The sequence below is a fragment of the Rousettus aegyptiacus genome, unplaced genomic scaffold (assembly GCF_014176215.1).
Source record: "Rousettus aegyptiacus isolate mRouAeg1 unplaced genomic scaffold, mRouAeg1.p scaffold_m13_p_3, whole genome shotgun sequence".
Lineage (NCBI taxonomy): Eukaryota > Metazoa > Chordata > Mammalia > Chiroptera > Pteropodidae > Rousettus > Rousettus aegyptiacus.
In genome coordinates, this window is record NW_023416306.1 from 143,890,683 (window position 1) to 143,903,311 (window position 12,629).

The window sequence follows — 12,629 nt, forward strand, 5'->3', positions numbered from 1 at the left end:
GGGTCAGAAGCCTGGGTTTGCTCAAGGATTACCATGTGAAAAATTAGGGGTGAATCCCTTGCTGAATATAATTTCATTTAAACCCCCATCTATTCTTTGTGACATTGTTATATATTTTACTTCTATATGTTACAAATCTCATTATACATTTTTATTCTTGCTTTTAACGAAGAAAAAATGGAAAAACAAAAAACAACAGCATTTACCCACATTTGAACCATTCAAGTGCTCTTCACGCAAATCTATGCTTGAAGCAGTTTGGAATAATTTTACTTCAGTCTGAAGAATTTCTTTTAAGAATTTCTTGTGGTTCAGCTCTGTTGGAGATAAGTTCTATCAGCCTTTGTTTGTCTGAAAATGTATTTCACCTATATGTTTGCAAGTTATTTCTGCAGGATTTAGAACTCTAGGTTGACAGCTTTTTTTCTTTTAGCCCTTAAAAATTGTTCCATTGTCTTCAGCCTTCGTTGTTTCAGGTGAGAAGTTAGTTTTTATTCTTACGTTTGTTCCCTTGTATACAACATGCCCCTTTTCTCTGGCTGCTTCTAAGAATTTCTCGGTTTTGGTTTTCAGCAGTTTGATCTGATGTGCCTATCGTGGTTTATTCTTTCAGTCCATCGTATGTGTTTTTCTGCACAGGTCTCACTCTTCTCTTTCCAGTACTTCGATCACATGTGCTTTGACTACTTGATACTGTCCCAAGAGGCCACGGTGGCTTTTTCTTTTTTTGCCCTAGTAATTTTTCTCTGTGCTTCAGACTAGATGCTTCCTTTCAACTTATTTTCAAGCCCACAATGTTTTTCTTCTTATATATTCAACTTGATGTTAGTTTTATCCAATAACTTTTAAAATTTAGGTATAGGAGTTTTTCAATTTTAGGAGGTCCCCTTGGTTCATTTTTCATGGTTTTCATGTCTCTGCTGAAAGTCTCCATTTCTTAATCATCTTTTATTGCCTATATGGTAATTTCTGAGCAGTGTGTATAGGAGGTATTAGTCCCATGTTATACTGGAAAGGAACTCAAGCAGTGTGGATGTTGACATTTGAATCACAATTATGGCAAATAATAAGTCAGAAGAGCCCCGTAATAGGTAAACACACTTACCTAGTTGTTTTTAAGTCTTTGCTAGTTCCAACATTGGGGTAATCAATGTGTTTCTATTGGCTGATTTTTTTTTTTCTTTTGACTGGGGGTCACATTTTCCTGTTCTTTCCCTGTCTAGTAATTTTTTTTTTTTGGTATAATGATACGTATTAGAGGTGCTAGATTCTGTTATCTCCCACTGAAGAGTGTTGTGTTGTACTAGGAGGCAGTTAAATGACTGACAGCATCTTGAACTTGTGGAGGTTTGACTGTAGGCTTATTAGCTGGATCTGTTTTGGTTTTGTCCTTAGTTTTATGGAAGATACCTTAGTCATGGTATATGGCCTTTATTTCTAAGGATGTGGCCTTTCTTAGGTTTTAATGGAAAGCCTAAAGTGTTTGCCGTATCACTACCCTGGCAGGGCTTGAACTTTGAACTCAGGAGACCGCTGGGTGGGCAGCTGCTGAAATATCTGCTCAGCATATTCAGCTCTCCAGCAGTTGATTTGCCCTGGAATCAATGGAGTTCTTGTTCTGCTTGTAGCCTAAGATTTTACACTCACATTTTAGGGTTACCCTCTCTGTAATTGCTGCTTTCAGGATTTCCCAGCTTGATTTCCAGCTACCCTGATAGCCCAAACTACATTGCCTGACTCCTCGGGTCAGTAAGACGCAAGCTTTCTGCCTGAGTTCTACCTGCCCTGTTCCATCAATGTGCGCTCGGGGTGAAGGTGCACAAACACTGATCTCGTCTTCTGTCAAGGGTTGCATTCCCTACGCTTTTTATTGCAGGAAGGAATGAGACCATAGCCTCCTATTTACCCAGAGATTACTCAACCTTCTTCATTGAATTGGTGTCTACTTAGTATTCTTTGGGAGTTTATTAACTCACTTAACTCACCCAAATGTTATGTGATCATAATTTAGTGTCATACTAATCTAATGGCTTGAAAGAAGTTGGAAAAGCTTTATTTGGTTTATTACCAAATTCCATGTCATATCTGAATATTATGAAGTATTTGAGTTCAGAGGCTTAGGGCAGATACAGAGACTGGATGAAAATCAAAGACAAGTTTTATGGAAAACAATAAAAAACTCTTGTCATATAAAATGCTCAGTAGCTCATAGGCTACGTGCACAAATCATAGTTAAAATAAGTTTTCTATTTTCACCTACTCTAACAAAGCGAAAGCAATAGCTATTTCAACCAAAAATAGTCTCTGTAGTGACGCACACCTACTGAGTATGTGGCTTCATCCCTTCGCCCTTCTGTGCCCTCATTTTTTGTTTATGACCAGAGTGTTGACAGAGTCAACAGGATGTGGTCATAGGCCACGGGTCAGAGCCTATACGGTAATTTCTGAGCAGTGTGTATAGGAGGTATTAGTCCCGTGTTATACTGGAAATGAACTCAAGCAGTGTGGATGTTGACATTTGAATCACAATTATGGCAAATAATAAGTCAGAAGAACCCCGTAATAATCTTAAAATACCTTAGTTAAAATATTTTAAAAAATTTTGATGTTATTTTAAATTTATTTTTCAGTTACAGTTGACATGCAATATTATGTTAGTTTCGGATGTACAACATAGTGATTAGACATTTACATAGCTTACAAAGTGATCGCCCTGATAAGTCTAGTAATCATCTGACATCATACATAGTTATTACAATATCTGTATTCCCTGTGCTGTACTTTACATCCCTGTGACTATAACTGGCTATTCATACTTCTTAATCCCTTTCACCTTTTTCACCCATTCCCCCAACTCCCCTACCATCTGGCAACCATCAATTTGTACCTTAGCTAAAACTTTTTATAAACAATTGTTCAGTCCGGTCATTCCTCTGTCCTGACCTCCTTTATGTATATACAGCCTCATAGCTAACTAATGTTCTCCCAGGCCATCCAAGCATCTCTTACTTGCCACCCTCAGAGTTTTGAGGCCCTGGTCTCCTCCGCCTTATCTCAGGCCCTCCTCAGTCCTGCCGTGGCTTCACTTATCCTCCAACCCCTCGAGCACTGTGGTTGGCTGTTGTGAGGACACAGTGACTTAGAATCCCTTTTCATTTTGGCCTTCCTTTAAGTCTCATCTCCTTCCATTACCCGTTTTACCCAGTGAAGGTGGAGAAAGCGTACACCTGGCCTCCTTACGCCTATGCTCCTGAAGTCTAATTCCAGGCGGGCCCTCACTGCAGGAAGTCCTCTTGTATTTATCCTTGGTTTCCCTCTCATCTTCCTAATGGAGGCAACTTAAATCCTTTCCCAATGTCTGAAGTCCTTAACTTCATGTCTACTCCCTTCTTCTTGGCAACTAAGCATACATCCTATATTACAGAGAACTTGGGGACCACACAGCATGCCTAAACTCTTTCAATGTTCCTCTTCTAACCACAAAATCCTTTTGGGCCATTATTTTTTTTTTTCTCAACCTTAGTTTCTGAGACTGAAATTGGCCTTTCTCTCCAAGGTGACACCCTCTGCCTATGTTGGTAATGCTTTCATCTAATGCCCATTCCTGCCTTTATTTTTTAGATCCTTTCCCTCCAATGACTCCTTCTTCTCCCTCTTATAACTACTAGAATCCTGGTTTTATACGTATAGACTTATGTATTTTTCATTCCTGTTATGTACTTCCATTTACAATGTGGGTCTCCCTGTCTCTAACTAGGTCATGGCATCTACTGCCTTAGGTTGCGTAGGGAACCAAAGGAGCCAAAATCTTGGCCTTTGAATTTTAAAAGCTAAGGTCTGTGTATAAGATACAAAGATTTGCAAGACAGCAGGATATTTTAAGAGTCAGTTTTCTGGCCCCTTAGGAGATAGCCTTCCTGGGCCAGAAAGAAAGGGTCATAAAGGAGAGCAATGAGGTGAGATTCTCCCAGGAGTGTGAGAAGACAAATGAAGACATGCCCAACAGTCCTTCCCTAACCCCTTCTTTGCTGGCATATCACAGAGGCTGTTCATAACAGACAGTCCCCCACCCCCACCCCAGACTCCATCACATCTAGAATTGATGGAGAAGGCTTCTGAGGGCTTTTGCAAAGAGTGTCTTCCCTAATAAAAAGAGAGATGAAAAGGAATACTCCTTCCCCTGACTTTTGAAATGTTGTCATGTGAGGATCTGGGGTTTTGTGCTGCAGTAATCTTACTGTGATCATGAGGGCGAACTGCTGCCAACAAATTGAGGATGACAGAGTCTGAGTCTTCATGGGCATTGCTGAGATGCAAAACCACCTTTGTGTTCCTTGTTATACGTTGAGGCCACCAGTGTGTGGTTACATGTAGTTGAAAAACATAGCCACTCCTTCCATTCCCTTTTTTAGAGAAAAGTTCCATATCCAAGGACTAGGGGGGATGACAGAACTTCTAGATAGGTTGGGAAAACTGAGACCTAAGGGACCTTTGTCTCACATCATGTCAAACATCTTGTTTGTTGGCACAGCATGCAGAGTTCCCCTTCACCACCAAGGTAAGGGGGTCATAAGAAAGAAATGGTTGTGTGGCCTGTTAGAAAAGGCCCGAGGCTCCCTCATGGATTTCCCTAGAATGCTGTGGGCAAACAGCCGCACTTCCTCTCAAGAGCAATAGGAAAGTCAAGGAGAAAAAGACTTGGAGAGACTTAGGGTGTGGGCGAGAGGGCAGAGCTGTGGCTACTGAACCCATGGACTGGTAACTGGAGGCCATCCACGACTCGGGGTTTGATGAGCTCTGCAGGCCAGACAGAAAAGGTCCATCACAGGGTGGAGATGGTGCCCGATGGCCAGATCCTCTTCACGTCCCTGATGCTATCCAACCCTTTCCTCCTAAAGGGGATACTATCACAAGGAAAAGTAGGAAAGGAAAACTCAGTCCTGCATGGATGGAATTTACTCTAAATATCAAACTTCCTAACAACAGATAGAATGGGGACTTGGGCCAGAAAGTTAATTGTTATAGAAAAGTGAAGTTTTTTCTTTTTATATACTTGACTATGTGGACAGAAACAGCTTTCCTGCTGAACAATTTTCCATCTTAAAAAAACAAACAAAAGCCCAGACTTAGCTCAGTCCTGTTCTTCCCCTGTGTTGTTCTCAGGTCGTTTCCTGTGTCTGCCCAGCAAAATGGGAGCTGCGTCTGACTGTGCCTTACTCCAGTGTATTCTCAGAGTCTAGCCCAGTGCTGGGATGGTCCCCACTGATTGGACTGTATGTGCATCCCCAGTGCATCAAACAGATTGCATCTGTGAGAAGAAAATAGCCTGCCATATGCTTTAGGACACATGTTTGAGCCATTTGATTCTTTTACATTAGGGATCCCGGGGTCTCATATACCACTGCCCCCCCACATACCAAGAGTCCATCAGAAATTGGTTTCTGGTCTTTAAGAAGATGGCTATATTCAGCTTTCACAGACAGCGTCAGCTCATAGACCCCCTGAAACACAAATGGCCTGTTAGGCACAAGATGTCTGGCTCACTCATTCTGGCTGATGCACTGACTCCAGCATCCGCTAGTCAGCTGGCAGGGCTGTGTTTTGGCCCTCTGTCAATTAGTGGCTCACCCAGTCTGCATCCGATGTTAGTTGGCCTTTCATTCATTTATTCACGTTGGCCTCCAGTCATACAGTCATCCACCCCGCAGTTATTTCCTGAGAGCCCACTGTGTGCCAGATGCTATCTTCCCATTGGAGACAAAATAGATGGTAACATGAGGGGCATAGGACGCTTGGAACCGCCCAGGATGGTGTGTTGGGGGGTTTCCCAGGAATTCCTGAGCGCTGGAGGATTAACATCCTGCAGCTCACCTGGTTCAGCCTCCTACTCTCAACTCTTTTTCATGCGTTGCTCCTTCCAGCTGGGGTTGAGCACTGACGCTCGTGTCCCAAGCCACAAGCCGCAGGTAGGAAGCTCCAGGCAGGGAAGAAGTGGAAACTGGGAAAGGTGACAAGAAAACAAGAATGTAGCAGGGGACTGTAGTGGGAAAGGTAGCCTGGAGAGGTGTCTCTGGTTTGGCCAGAAGCGTGTTTATAAGTTGCTGTATTCATTGTCTGGGGAAGGATGGGGGTGAGGAGGCAGATGCTGGGAGGTGGGGAGGGGTGGGTCAGCCGCCTGGTGCCTTACCTCAGCTGGCTCTGCCAGCCGGATCCGCGCTCAGGGCCCCCGCGGGCCAGCGGGGCAGGAGACAGTGCGGCTGGGCGCGGGGCGGCGCGGCGGGGGCGCGCGGCGGGAGCGGCTGTGCGCTGCGCGGCCCCCGAGCGCGCGGGGCCTGGCGGGGAGCGCGCGCCCGGCTGGGCTCCGCGCAGGGTCCCCCAGGCGCCGGCGGCCGCCGCGCAGCCCCCAGCCGGACCATGGCGACTGACAGTAAGTGCACTCGGCAGTGGAGGCCCCGGGTGGGAGGCCGCAGGGCCCCAGGGTGGGAAGTTCTCTTTCCGACGCCTGTGTTTATGCTGGGCTCGCGGGACCTGCGGCCAGGGTCCCCCATGGCCCGAAGGCGAGCCTTTGCCCCTCTGCCCATCACCCTTTGCTACCAGGCAGGGCTTAAGCGGTGCAGGTGGTCCTGGCAGCCCGCTCCGGAGGGAGGTGGCAGAAAGGCGTGCGCAGGGCGCCGAGATGTAGGCGATGCTGTGATGCCTCGGGCAGCAGGGCCTGTCATAGCAGCCCTTCGGGGGCAGTGCCCTCAGACCCAAGCCAGCCTTCTGGGAGCCCTCCAAGGCGCCACGAGCTTTTGGCTCTGTGAGTTCAAGGTTCTGGGTTGGATTTGCGTGCTTGCTTCCTGGGCATAAGGGTGGCTGGACTGCCGGGCCATGTTCCCCGTGGGCAGTTGAGGGCTGGCCAGAGACCGCATCTGGTCACTATGGACAGTTAATGCGATTAGCCCGTCGTTATGTCAGGTTAAAACTACTGCATGGAAGTGTTGGAAGGCACTGGGTTCGCCTGCTTGTGACATCTTGGGACCCGTGTTTTATTGGCTCACTGCTTTTGGAAATGGAGTCACGTCTATGAAAGCTGGTTGAGTTAGATGTATGGGAAGCTAGTAGGTATTAGTGAAGCCTCAAAGGGAGATCTGAGTGAAAGCACCAGCCACACCTGCTGCATACCTAGCATGCACCTGGCACATGGTAGGGACTCTGAATGAATGAATGGTGTGCTGGTTAGAGATGAGCTTTGGTAAACGTTTTTTTCTGAGAGGTGAGAAGGGATAACATGGGGGCTTACATTCCTGCAATAATTTATTTTTCTTTTAAACGGGCTATTACCCCAGCTGAGAACAAGGCTTTGGTGCGGTGCAGAGAGCATGGGTTTTTGTTGCCAAACAAACCTGTCTTTTAAACTTCTGAAAGTCACCAGAAGTGGGACCATGGCAAGTGTCCTCGGATTCTTTACCTTTAAAGTCAGGACAAAGCTGTCATATCTCTTGCACAGTGATAGGCACACAGTTGGCCCCCAGTAAAAGGTGGTTGCCCTCCCTCTCCCTCTGCCATCATTTTATATATGTGGAGATACCAACATACTCTCCCCCTTTGTAAATTAAATAAACATAGATCAAGTATTTATAATAAACCCTTCTAATCTGGGCCAAGGCTTCCTTTTTCTCTGCTCATTTATAAAAAGTGTAGTCTGGCTTTTTTTTTTTTTTTTTTGTCTAGGTAAATAAATAATGGATTTAAGCTTTTATTAACAAAGACTCAACAAAGGAAGATAAATAGAGTTGGTCTATTGTATTTCTCAAGAAAAAGGCTAAGGCGCTTGAGGTATCAATGGGCATAATGCAGTGAGACAGTGTTCTATTATTCATTTTATTATATTTTGGGTAAAGAAGATGCATATGGTTTTCTAGGAAAAAATAGTCCGCACTCTGCCCCAATTTATTTAAATAATTGTTTCTTTCACCTCTTTACATGGTATATTCAACTCTACTGGAGAATCTAACTTTATCTTACTAGTTTTGTTTGTTCACAGAAAAAAAATATGATGATATTCAACCAGCTTAGCTCTTGAGCTGATTTTTAGGCTCAATCTTAATTATGTTCATTCTCAGCTGGGATGGAGCTGGAACTCTGAAAAGTTTCCAGAGTGTAGGGGATAATTAGTTCATTTTTGCTCTTACTCAGAAGCAATGTGACAGACTTACTCTAGGTCCTTACTGTGGAAATGAAGGAATGAGAAGGATTCCCAGCCAGTATCTTGAAAAATTCTCCACAAATCTTGGCCAGGTCTGCACCTTAAAGTCCCAGAGTCCTCTTCTAGTTAGCATAAAGGTGACACTGAAACCGTAGAGCCCAGGGCTCCTTGCTCCTCTCCCACACAGATTTCTGCGGTTAGCTCTGGTTCTTAGCCTGGCTGCATATTTCAGTTACCCATATAGCTTTAAAAATATGCTGGCATTAGTAGACATATATTTTTAATGCAATAAGTGTCAGACTTTAGTGTGTATCAGAATCACCTGAAGTGTTTATTAAAGATAGATTGCCAGGCCCTACCCCCAGAATTTCTTTTCAGTAAATCTGGGTTTTAGCCTGAGAATTTACATTTCTAACAAGTTCCAGGTGATAATGAAGCTACTGTGCTCCCCTGTTCTCCTTAGCTCTGTAGGTGAAGGAATGGCAGGTGAGAGGCAGACAGGATCACAGAGTAACGATCACTTCTTCAGCAGTCCTGTCACCACGCAGTGGGTACATGGCCTCATTAAGATATATCAAACCTGGGCACCATGTTGCCTTGGACTATAGCTGACTGCTTTCTCCAAGAAATTTCCCTTGAGAGAAAAATTGGTTCTAAAGCCAGGCAAAATCTGGATCTTCTACTCTAGTCGTTTCTGGAAGGAATCCAGAAAGATCTTCTTTATGAATGTAGTATGTAAAGGGATATACAATACATAGATATTTTAAGAATATTTGCAGGGCCACTTATAACATTCACTAAAAAAGAAGGTAACGAATAGAGAGAAAGTGTTCTATGTCAGAACAGCATGCTGTATAAAGGTAGATTGTAGAGGAAGAATGGATAATCTTAGCTCCTCAATTTAGTTTTCAGCGATCTATCATGAAATGGAATTTGAGATCTTCAAGTTCAATTCCCCTGGAACTATACATATTTCTATTAGTATAACTCGGGCTTATAAGATCTTTAAAAGATTGAAAAAAATTGGGAAGAACTGTAATAGAAAAAATGGTAAGAGACTAGTAGGAAAAAAAAAACCCGTTAGCCTGAGCAGCCAGTTTATCATATAAAGTGGTGGTACTTAGGTATTTGAATTATGTTTCATGACTTCCTTAGAAACAAGTATTCCAGATAATTTTGTGTTTCTAGCTCATAGTGAAGTATTTTTCTTGTTTTATTCCATTTATATCATTTGTTGCATTGTTAATAGTTCTCCTTCTGGGTCTTTATTGTTAAACTCACTGTAGTCTATTTATAAGAATTTCTTAGGAACAGCCAATCATGTTTGGGCAATGTTGGAAACATGTAGCTGTATTATGCCCTGGAAATCTCAGGCAATTCTTGGTTGGATGGGTCTTTGGGGGCTGCTGTTGATGAACATTTGGCTTCATAAAGGAAACATCTGGTCCCCACCTGGTTCCTTCTGGTTTACTGGTTGATCTAGTATCTTTTTGCTTGGTCCACCCACAAGCTCATTATTGTTAGGCAATGTTACTCCACTAGCGACCATTCCCTTCCTTCTATTTACTGGTCAGAAACCTGCATATTCCTTTCTCCTCATCCTACTTACCCCATTAGCAGTTTCCACCAAGTGTAGTCCTGGGGGAGAGAAGGAAGAGAGTCAGGGAGGGGAAAATTAAATTTAGGCGCTAAGCAGGTAAAGATTATGAACCTCTGCTAATCAGTTAGTTAGTTGAGATGTTCAGAACTTAGGATGTTTAGGATTGAAAAGAAAATTGCTTGACTTTGAATGAAAATGGACTCAAATTCTTGAGTAAAATGATTTCCAATCATATTTATTAAAAAGCATACAAATGATGCCAACTAAAAAATATAGACAAAGTTAGAAAATTATTACTTTGCAACCATTGTAGTAATAATTGATTCAAGCAAGACTCATTCAGGGATGCTAAACTATCATACGAAACCTCGAAGAAGATCAGAGTATTTACATCCTTGGAGAATTTCCCCACAGATCACTTGTTAATTACAAAAGCGGGCGGGGGAGGGGGAAGGGATAATAATTCTTACAGTAGAGAAACCTGGAGTACACAACCTTAACCAAAGTTATCATCACTAGTAATGGAGCCAACGGATATTCTGTGCTTCCTGATATGAAGCACTGAGGACACAGTGTCACTTGTGCCAAAACTGTATAACCTGGTTCTAATTAGGAGGAAATAACAGACAAACCCAAACTGAGAGACAGTGCACAAAAATCAGTGTCAGGGAAGATGGCGGAGGCATTGTTCCAGATCGAAGGAGACTAAAGAGACACCTAAATGCAATGGATCCGATCCTAAAATGGGGAAAAATGCTACAAAGAACAACATTGTGATAGCTGGTGAAATTTGAATATTGATTGTATATTGGATAATAGACTTATATCAATGTTAAATTCCCTAAATATGATATTTTTATTGCAGTTTGGAGGGGTGTATCCTTCTTAGGTGAAACTGAATTATTGAGAGGTAAGGGGACATGATGTCTGCAACTAAATCTTAAACGGATTAGGGAAAAAATGTATATATATATGCACATTTCTATGTATATGTGTGTTATACAAGAAAAGAAGAGAGAAAGAAAATGTGGCAAATTCTAACATTTGGTGAATCTAGGAGTTCTTTGTATTATTCTTATAACTCGTGTATATTTGAAAAAAAAAATGACAGCACTTGGATGCAGATCTGTAATTCTAGGCATTGTGGTCTAATACTACTGAGTTTAGTTTTTGAAAGAAATAATGTTAAAAGATTCCTAATTCTGGACTCCTAATTCTGGTTTGAGATGATGATGTTAACAAAACTGTTTATTACACAAAATTTCATATGCATACAAAAGAAGAGATAATAGTGTAATAAACCCCTACATACTTGGGTAATCTACCTTTGACAATTAAAAAGTGTTTTTCCAATCTTATGTCTTCCACTTTTTTGGGGAGGAGGTATTTTGAAAGCAAGCTCAAGACATCATGTTATTGTAAGCGCTGATGCTTCAGTGTGCCTCGGTGCACAAGTTTTTCCTCCCACCATGCTGCTATTACGCTTAAGAAAAGTAACAATTCTGCAATAAGAAATGACATTGTTTAGATATTATTAGTGCTATAGAATAGTAACCAGAGCTCTGACAAATGCGTTGATTTGACATATATGGGTCGTACACTTGTTTTCAGCTTGAAAAGCTGACTAAGCCTGGGTAATTATAAACAGTGTGGAAGAAAGGGTCTGAGACGCTGCTTGTTCTTGTTCTGTTTTCCAAACTCCTCCTCCTGTTTTTAAACTGAGGATTAAACTCTTAAAGAAAACCTAAATGTGGGTATGGAGACAGTAATCTGGGCTGATTTACTACTTATTAGATGTCCTAATGAAACATTCTGAGAGTCAGTTAGCATGAGTGATTTCATCCTATTGGAGTGGAATTCCATATGTTTTCACTTCACCATGGCATCTTTGATTGGTTAGGCCCAGCAAAGGCTTTTCTTGACAAAGGTGACTTTCTGTTTTGTAGTATAAATGGACCAGATCTTTTGGGAGGAATATACTTTCTCCTGCGTGTGGTAGATTTGGATGACATTTGATAAAAAAGATGCCCATTGTGCCATTTAACAATGATTATCTGTATTTTTAAACGATGGTAAAACTCATTGACAGTCTAATCAAATAAGGAATTATCTGAAGCACATATTGCAAATTAAATTTTTATGCTGAGCTATCATCCTTCTGTTAAGGGATTATGCACATCTGACTTAGGCAGTTTAAATTTATGCATAGATATCATCCCTTTACAATAGAGTATTCTTTTTTCCAAAGTTTAATACTCTTGAGAGTTCTAATTTTAGGAATGCAATAAGTCGTATTTTATAGTTTGATTTATAATGAAGGAGACATTAAAGACATAAAATGATTTTATCTACTTTATGTAAAATTTTTTTGGCTTATGTACTAGAATATTTACATACTGCTTTCAGCATAGTCTATTACCAATCACAATTAGGTTTTCAATTCACTTAACTTTGATGGAAATTTCAAAAGCATAGTTTCAGAGGTGCCCACGTTCTGAACTCTGGCCCTGCCACTCACGGACTGGGTAAACTCTCGTAAATGTCTCTGAGGCTTTGGCTTGTTCCATTCTGAGTCGCAGAAATTAAATGAGGTGGCGCACATAGTAGGCATTAAATAAATGTTTGTCTCCTCAAGGGCCTTCCTGTAGCACGTGCTTCATGTTACAAGAACAATCTGACTTTTAGAAATGGAATCCTCAGCCACCGATTCCATTTTTCCTTTGTGAAGAGTATAAAATTAGGACCAAATGATCTGTTTTAGCAATGTAAGACTCTAAGGAAGGGAATCTAGGAGAAACTGCCCAAAGGTATGGGATTCAGGTTTTAAATAGAAATATTAAT

The 12,629-nt window shown here is 41.9% G+C and overlaps 1 protein-coding gene across 1 annotated transcript in view; it reads left to right on the plus strand.

Moving 5' to 3' along the window:
• The first annotated feature begins 6,361 nt into the window (after nucleotides 1-6,361).
• Nucleotides 6,362-12,629, plus strand: part of SYT16 (synaptotagmin 16) — a 203,940-nt gene continuing 197,672 nt past the window's right edge. The window contains exon 1 of the mRNA XM_036239028.1: nucleotides 6,362-6,427. Within this exon, the coding sequence (XP_036094921.1) occupies nucleotides 6,415-6,427 (13 nt within the window). The 5' untranslated portion in view covers nucleotides 6,362-6,414. The remainder of the gene's footprint in view (nucleotides 6,428-12,629) is intronic.